Here is a 9518-nt window from a genome sequence, read left to right as displayed (position 1 = left end):
CGCTGCTAAGGGCAAAGCTAACCAAATATGTGGGACTGGTTACTAGTATGGAGTTCCTCCACAGTCTCAGATGAAGACGGCACACTTATCATCTGACATACATAGAACACAAAGATTCACCTCTAAGTTTCCTTATCCCTCACCTAGAAAGGTACACAACATGACTCAAGAGTCATACAAACTGACAACAAAAACAAAAAGAATATAGAAAATGACAATGGTCATAATTATACACTAAAACCACAGCAAGAGCACTGAAAATGAGCACTCAGAGGGGCGGATTCACAAAGATCTGAAATAATGGGTGGTAATACAGTTGCTTATTTAAATCCTTTAGTGACAGTTTCCTCACCTGCTGCGTGGAATTCACTACGATTGCAGCAATGATTAGTGCACGTGCAGAAGTGGTGCAGACCGCCCCATTTAAATGATCATTTTGCTTTTTTAATGTGAAGACATGAGTGCGCACAGGCACACTGACATTTGAGGAAGTCAAATCTGAGGCAGATAGACTTCTCTGTCTGCTGCACAAACATTTAATAATCTTGCTGATTCTGGCCTGACATCAACACGACACGAGGCATCAAAACATGGAGAGAAAGACACAGACTGGAGCAGTGCGTTCAAAGCTAAATCGATCCATGGTGATATCCATATATCCACCTCTGCACACAGCGACCGTCTGCACCACAGCCGCCGGGGCCGCATGACCAGCTTTTTTTTTCTCTCACAGACACACACACACACACACAAATATCCTTGCTCAGGAACTTCTGGATACTCTATCTACAGTACCTTCCGGATCATCTCCAAAATCAAATCATTCTTCATTTTGACATCGTCAATCAGCTCACCAAAGTCAATTTAAATCTGTTCAGAACTTTTTGAGTTATCTTGTGAACAAACATCCACATTATCAGACAGACAGACTGAAATAACTTATGTTGCTAAAGTACTGTTAGAAATGTAAAAGGTGATATATATATATATAGTGTGGGTGGTTGATTGTATCAAAAAAAAAAATACAGATAACTTGACAAAATAAAAATAAAAATAGAGACTTCTTAAGAGTACATTAAAGTCTATAAATACACAATAAAATGCCAAAATAAGTTAAATAAACATTTCAGGTTTAAAATCTTTCTTTTTTTTCTAAAGAAATAAATAAATCGGGACACGCTGGTTCTGTAATGAGGTCCGCCTCGCCTATATCGCGGAAGTGATGTAGACTTTAGAATCGTTGGATTTTAAGACCAGGGCGTCCCGGCAAACACGCATGGATGGCTCACGCTCAGCGTTTTCATTGGCTGAATGCGGGGATAACTATTTTTTCTATATCACAGGGTGACCTGAGGACTAATTAGTTATGCCACTATGCTTCCTATAAAGGTAAGAGCTAGTTATTTTAACCAGCTAGTTAATGCTAGGCTATGAAGACTGAGTAGTTGCTCGCGGCGGTGACACCGGGGAACTAACTTCACATGTGTCACCCGCAGAGGAAGAAGAAGAAGAACTCAAGGGCGCTTCAGTCTGTTCTGTTCGCCGACGATGTACCCTCCGAGCCCCGCAGAGAGAGCAGAGACCCCCCGGCTCTGTCCTCCGCCTCCTCCTCCCGGAGCTGGCAGAGGTGCGGGGAGAGTTTTGTGAACACACCGCTGATGAAGGTACACACACACACACACACACACACACACACACACACACACACACACACACACACACACACACACACACACACACACACACACACACACACACACACTGTATCAGAATCAGAATCATCTTTATTCGCCAAGTGTATGTTGTACACACGAGGAATTTGACTCGGTCAACTGTGCTCTCTCCAATAGTGAAAACATTCAATAATAAACAATCAACTAGAAAAGATGATAATAAGTATAAACATAAGTATAAATATAAACAGTAGTTAGACTAGAATGTGCAAACTCGATAAAATAACAAGATAATAATAATAATAATAATAATAGTATAAGAAAAATAAAAAATAAAAAAATAAGATAAAAAGAAGGAAAATAATAGAAAAGAAAGATAATAATAAAATATAATATTAAAAGGAAAATAGTGCAGTAGTGCAGGAGAACATTTAAATTAAAGGTATGTACATGAACATTCTCAGTGTCAGATTGATCCAGGGTTGTTATGTTTGGTTCCAGGGTTTTTTCACAGAACCAGGTCTGACACTCTATGACTGTTTAGAGTTGATCAGAGTGACAGCCTGGGGGAAGAAACTGTTTTCATGGCGGGTAGTTTTTGCGTACAGTGATCTGTAGCGTCTGCCTGAGGGGAGGAGTTTAAACAGATTGTGTGCAGGGTGAGAGGGGTCTGCAGTGATGTTACCTGCCCGTTTCCTGACCCTGGACAGGTATAAGTCTTGGATGGAGGGCAGATCGATACCAATGATCTTTTCTGCAGTCCTGACTATCCTTTGTAGTCTGTGTCTGTCTAGTTTGGTTGTAGATCCAAACCAGACAGTGATGGAGGTGCACAGAACAGACTGAATGATGGAGGTGTAGAACATGGTCAGCAGCTCCTGAGGCAGGTTGAACTTCCTCAGCTGACGCAGGAAGTACATCCTCTGGTGTGCCTTTTTCCTGGTTGAGTCTATGTGGGAGGTCCACTTCAGGTCCTGTGAGATTGTGGATCCCAAGAACCTGAAGGAGTCCACGGTAGCCAATTCCTTATTTAAAATGGTAAGGGGGGGGGGATTTCTTCTGAAGTCCACTGTCATCTCCACGGTCTTGAACGGGTTCAGTTCCAGATGGTTCTGACTGCACCAGAGAGCCAGCTGTTCCACCTCCCCTCTGAAGGCAGACTCGTCCCCGTCCCGGATGAGACCGATGACGGTGGTGTCATCTGCAAACTTCAGGAGTTTCACAGAGGGGTCCCCTGAGGTGCAGTCATTGGTGTAGACTAGAGGGAGAATAGCAGTGGGGAGAGAACACACCCCTGGGGGGCGCCAGTGCTGAGTGACCGGGTGCCAGATGTGATGCTTCCCAGCCTTACTTGCTGCTTCCTGTCAGTCAGGATGTTGGTGATCCACTGACAGGTGGAGGCCGGCACTGTGAGCTGGGTGAGTTTCTGTATAATAAATGTATAGAAAAAAATGCATTGTGTACACATACATAGTATACAAGCATATTTTCACAGAATATTAAGAATATACACAGTACACGTGGAGTACACACAACAGTGTATCGACAATAAATATGGACACATACACACAGTTCAACACACTTGCAAGCAAAGCATACACATACACTAAAACACACACCATATGGTACATACAGAGTGACACTAAAACATACGAAATATACACAGTACACACAATCTAGAGAGACAATGCATATACACACATATTAACAGTATTACACACACACACACACACACAGTTGCACACCCAAAGTACATGTATACATTCACTAAATGTACACACGCACACACAGAGTATACACATACAATACACACAGAGCACATGCAATCGATATATACCGCATACACTTAAGTGTGCAAATAAACGCTCCGATACGCATGAATAAATTAATTAATACATTTTATTTGGTTGTTCATTTGATGCACAGTACATTGACAAAAACCACAGTCACCAAAAAGGGATTGGGCTGAAGCAACTTGCTTGCACATTAAAAAAATAACAATAACAGACGCTCTTTAACCGATTAATAACTTTTAATAGGGCCTCAGATTCTCCATTTCAAAATTTCCTCCAATTGGTTTAATTGTATACCTATTTCTGCATTTTTCCATGTCAATTTAGGACTTCACTGGCTATTAAACTGACCAAAATTGTGCCACACGTGCTGAATAGGGTTAATTGAGCTGACTACTGTTAAATATTTTATTATTTTTTTGGTATATGCTAAATGTGATACTCCAGAAGCAAGAATTCTAAGCAAAGTCACACTTTTGACAAAACACTGTTTAACGCAGACGATGATGACGCTGCCCTGCAGTGATGATACGCTGTTTTTACAGAGAAAATACCATGGAAATGGGATTCATTCATTTGTTTTGCCATGTGATCATTGTGAATTCTTTAACTACTGCCTCACAGTGAATCAGGTATCGCACAAAATCCCACACAGCCGTGTGATTATAGCGATGGATTCTGAACTGGATTATGAGCGAGATTTGTCATATTGGTCTGTTTGGTACATTTACTAAACATTCAGTCACCTATTGTCCCAAAACATGCACGTGAGGTACTTCCTTGTCATATTGGGGCCTGATTTAAACAATGCGTATACTGACATAAGTAGCTAAATCATGAGAAAAAAGAATTTGTTAAAGTTCTTATCGGTTAAACAGTTAACCATAAGTATCGTATTTCAGAACCTTCAGACTTCAGGGACCAGACCTTCATCAGCAGGGAGAACACTGGCCCAGTGTGTGTCTGCAGGTAGTCTGTCCACACACACACACACACACACACACACACACACACACACACACCACATAACAACAACACAACTTAGCTAAATGGTCATGTGTTGGCCTTGCTCTGAGCAAGTGTGCACGAGCATCAAAGGAAAACCCTCAGTTTGAAATCATTGTGTGTCTCAGTGTCGGTGAGCAGCATCGATGAAGCCGTCCACATCACCTGGAGCTCCAGTGAAGGTGAAGAGTCTGACTCTGCAGAGTCCAGCCCATCCTGCAAAAGGCTGCTTCTCTCCAGCATGACCAACAGAGGTCAGCGGGAAAGTCAACTTCTCATAAAACACTAAAATCTCACAGTTGTTGAATTTTGAAATGTATGATTCTTCTCTATCTGTACCATCTCAGAGGACCTCCCTCACATAGACGCAGACAGTGAGGAGGAAGAGTATGGTGCAGACGCAGTGAAGGAGAAGGACGAAGACGACCTTGGGCCGCAGATTTCTGACTGTGAGTCTGAAGATGAGCTGAAGCCAGAGGACATGACATCACAGCTCTCAGATGTGAGTCTTTGATGTGAAATCACTTGCTTTCTGCTGCCATTTCATCACTGTTCTTATTCCTAAAATAACACGAGTTTGAATTGTTCTTTGTGTTAAGAATAGTTCAGAACGAGAACATTTGTAATTCTGAAGAAAATGCAAGTGAGAATGCAGGTGCTGGCCTGTGTCGCTTTAGCATTGCTATTAACCTAGCATTAAGTTAACATTAGCTAGCTTTAGCATTAACACTAACCGAGCAATACCATTAGCCTAACATTAGCATTAATCTAGAATTAGCATTCACATAGTGATCACTTAGCATTAGCCTAGCAATAACATTAATTTAGGATTAGCATTAGTCTCAAGCATTAAAATCAACGTCAGCTAGCTTTAGCATTGACCTAGCATTAGAAATAACATTAGCCTGACAATAGCATTAATCTAGCATTAGCATTATTCTAGCCATAGCATTAACATTCACCTAGCTATAGCATTAATTTAGCATTAGCCTCGCAATAGCATGGACCTAGCATTAGCGTTAGTCTCTAGCATTAAAATTAAGCTAGCATTTGCCTAACAGTAGCATTTTCCTAGCATTGGCTACTGCCAATGCTATGTTCATGCCAATCACATTGGCATTTTCCTAGCATTAGCACTGCCAGTGCCCGATCCTTTTGTAGGCTACTATTTAAAAGTTTGAAACTGCTATTTAAAAAGAATTCGAATTTTATGTTTTGTGTGAATTTTTGAAGTTTTATTTTCCGTTTGGTTTTTGATCCTCACCATTAATGAGCTTAAAAGGAGAACATTAGAGAAAACCCTGAAAAAAATCACTAGTTTTTCGTCTCTCCGTGTAATTACTTTAAATGAGCTGCAGGTTGCGCTGTTGCCATAGTGACTGAATCTGTGTGATTGACGTCAGTGCTTCGTGTTTACGCTGCTGTGCCGCTGCTGGGCGGTGTTTGAACCACCAGGGGGCGCAGCTCAGACTCAGCTGCACTCACACGTTTCTGGCTCATGTGAGGTCAAAGGTCACACAGCAAGCTGATGAAGCTCCACAGTGAAAGAACACTAATTCTTTTCAGATGTAATCAGAATAATTCAGGATGATTTATATCAAAATAATAGCATAAATAAAAGGAAATGAATGTTAAAGAAAACTTGAAAGAAAGAGTAAATTATTTTACCAGAATTATTATATTTTCAGGTAAATCTGTCATTTAAATTTTTTTTTTACTAATAACTAAACAATTGACTTTTTATTAATGTAGTTTTATTCTATTTTATTTTGTTTTCAATATTTCATCCATGTTACCTAAAGCTACTCAACTCCTCAATGTGTGTTGATGTGCAGAAAAGATGTTTCTGCTATTATTTAATCTGTTATTTATTTATTTAGTCTATTTTTAAAACTGTATTCACTTGATTTTTGTTCTTATTTTTTTTTTAGTCATGTTATTTTCTATTTATTGTATTTTTTTTCATATTTCATTTTATTAGTAAAATTATGTCCCTGCTTGATGCCTTCTTTTGATGTGCAGGACAATGCTGTTATTGAGGTTTGTTTGATTTTCTTTTAGTTTCATTTTATGTCATGTTCTTTTCATTTTTTTTTTCCTTTTTTTTTCTAAACGTATTTCTGTGTTGACGTGTGTGTGTGTCTGAAGGAGGGAACATTTTTGGGAGTGGCTCAGGTTAAAGACCACACAGGCAGCGTTCAGCGCTCATTACAAACCTTAAAGAATACCTGAAGTGGAAATGTATAATGCATGAAATGAAAAGGTCTGTGCACATTTGTATTTCAATATTCTTAAGCTCAGATATAGAGACAATTCATAAGACATATAGGTCAATTCATACTTATCCCTTTTTCATACAGCAGCAACATGCATACACACATGCTTTTAAACAATATACAGCCAATTTCTTAACATTAGTGCCATTGTTGTTGTTTTCCATTCCTTCACAATGAGTCTTTTGAAAACAATAGTTCTGAGTAATAAATATGTCAATATTTATTACATGTTTGTGCACATTTATAAAAATAAAAAAGAATCCATGGGGAGCCATGTTCAGCTATATGTGACGTGAACACGTTTATTCCGGTGCAGTGTTTATATACAGTACAGTCCAACCTGATTTTTCAGATTTTCTTTTTAATAGGGATGTAACGATTAATCGTAAGGCAGTTAAAAATCGATTCATAGGTATCACGATTGACATCGATACTTTGAAAATTGAATCACAGTACTTTTTTATATATTTATCCCTTCTCTTGTCCAGCAGTGTACCGGCGGGCGGAATCTGCTACTATTTTCTTTCTGGCCGCCTTCTACTCTTACATGTTAATGTTACAGGTTAATAAATGATTCATTACTTTAGCACCGAAAGAATATTTGTAATATTACGTGAATATCTGTAAAAGTCACGTTTTTCTATTAGCTCTGTCTGCTAGCATAGCATCTCTTCTTCACTGCCAACTGACCACTGGGTTACCAGCGCCCTCTGCTGTTGCAAACAAATATCTGACGTACATAAGTGCAATGACAGTCCAATTGTTAAGGCACAAAATAAATTTTCAGTTGCACTTAATAAGAAAAAGAACTATTATGCAGTTTTTCATTGTTTACTATAGAACCAGAATTTAAATTAATATGCTTCTTCTTCATTTGTATTATTCCTTTATTTCATTCAAGATTTATTTTTAGTTAAATTGCATTGTTTTGAATAGTTTATCAATGGATTCTTTTGACAATTAAAAATAAAAGGAAAATAATACAGTATTTTCAAGTTTTTTTTCCCAAAAAAAATAAAGGAATATTTTTCAGTCGTCATTTTGTAAAATAAACCGTGAGAGAATCGTATCGTGAATCGCATCGGGAGTTGAGTGAATCGTTACATCCCTACTTTTTAATGTAGAATTTTGTAGTTGCTTTTATCTACTTTTTGTTTAATATTAATATTAGTTGATTTGTTACTGCTAACAACACAAGGATGTGTGTTGGAGCTACTTTGCAAATGTGTGAAGCCATTATCGTGAGCTCTCGTAATGCATCAGAGAAGCCTCAGCAATCAGTCAGCTGCACTGTTTACATATTTAAATTCTGTGTGAAGCATGTCTAGAATCAGTATGATAGTGTAAGCTGTTCTAAAAAGTAGTTTTAAACTGCTCCAAAGCCAGTGTAAAACGAGTCTAAATTGGTGTGAAACTGATCCTAACTCAGATTCTAAACCAGAGGTGGGCAACATTCATCACAGCGGGGCCACAAAAATGTTTTTGTTTGATCAAAGGGCCACATTATCAACATTCATAATAACATAATGACCAATCTGATCATTAACACAGAAAAGAACAGAGTTTTTATCGGAATTTTGTGGTTTTCTGTCATTCTGTGTATGTTTGTTGTTGTCTTGCTTGTTATGAGGCTTTTGTGCATTTCTGTTGTCCTTTTGTGTATTTTTCCTATATGTAGGTTTTTAGTCATATTGTTTGTGTTGTCATTTTCTGTAATTTTGTATATTTTTTTTAGTAATTTTGTAATTTTGTTGTGCTTTCCTGCAGTGTTGCATATATTTCTTTGTATTTTTTTTTATGTATTCTTACTTTTGTTTTGTGTAATTTTCCATCATTTTGTACGTTTACTTTGGGGGCCGCATAAAATTAGACCGAGGGCTGCATGTGGCCACCGGACCGCCAGTTGCCCATGACTGCTCTAAACTGTACCATTGAAGTCACATTTTGTGTTTCCACACATTTCACAGTTTGATCCTGAAGGTTTGCTTTTGGACTTCTTTGGGTCTGTTACAGCCGCTACATACGCAAAGTCTACAATGTCTCAGACGTGAATGTTGGCTCGGCCCACAGTCAGATACAGAGATGTAGCACTGGGTCACTGTGTCCAGCTCTGTTAGATGCTGGGAAAAGTAAGGGGTGACTTTTTTTTACGTGCACCAATTTAGCTCAAAACAAAATCCAGATTTGTTTACTTTGAAAACTTGATTATCAATTCCGATTCAAGTTTTGTTTTTTTCCCCCCTTTAAAAAAAAAAAAAAAAGAGACACTGGGTTGAATTAGTATTTTCTCTAATCCCCTGTGGGTTTGATTAAAATAATAATTTATCCAGTTCCCTTCCAAAAATGAATCCCTCAGCATTTTTAAAAAGAGAACCTTGCATTAGAATAAAACCACACAACTCACACAAAATTCATATTTTAAAAAGAAGAGGTTGCAGTGGAGGTCTATTAAGAAAAACAAGTTTCAAACACATGTTTAACAACAGTTTGTAAATGGAGTGAGACTCTTGGCGTGATTACACATGATTAAACGAGAAAATCAATTTTCCGATTTAGAGTCTTTTAAAAAAAATCCCCCGCAATGAATAATCTGATTTTGATCATATATCTGTTAATCGTGCCGTGTGACGAAAATGTAAATGACGACTTAAAAACTGTTTAAAAAAACAAAATGAACTTAAAATAATATCTTTGCAACTTCAAGTTCTTGCTTTAAAGTTGTGACTTTTTCTTCGATATTCAGACAACTAACAGGTATTGAGTTAATAAGG

The 9518-nt window shown here is 38.1% G+C and overlaps 1 protein-coding gene across 1 annotated transcript in view; it reads left to right on the top strand.

Moving 5' to 3' along the window:
- The first annotated feature begins 1230 nt into the window (after positions 1-1230).
- The window catches only part of spidr (scaffold protein involved in DNA repair), a 57058-nt gene continuing 48770 nt past the window's right edge, over positions 1231-9518 (top strand). The window contains exons 1-5 of the mRNA XM_028472826.1: positions 1231-1389; positions 1497-1664; positions 4369-4435; positions 4600-4725; positions 4819-4973. Coding sequence (XP_028328627.1) covers positions 1375-1389; positions 1497-1664; positions 4369-4435; positions 4600-4725; positions 4819-4973 — 531 coding nt within the window. The 5' untranslated portion in view covers positions 1231-1374. The remainder of the gene's footprint in view (positions 1390-1496; positions 1665-4368; positions 4436-4599; positions 4726-4818; positions 4974-9518) is intronic.

The sequence above is a fragment of the Gouania willdenowi genome, chromosome 17 (genome assembly GCF_900634775.1).
Source record: "Gouania willdenowi chromosome 17, fGouWil2.1, whole genome shotgun sequence".
NCBI classification, from domain to species: Eukaryota; Metazoa; Chordata; class Actinopteri; order Blenniiformes; family Gobiesocidae; genus Gouania; species Gouania willdenowi.
This window is presented reverse-complemented; position numbering and strand designations above follow the sequence as displayed.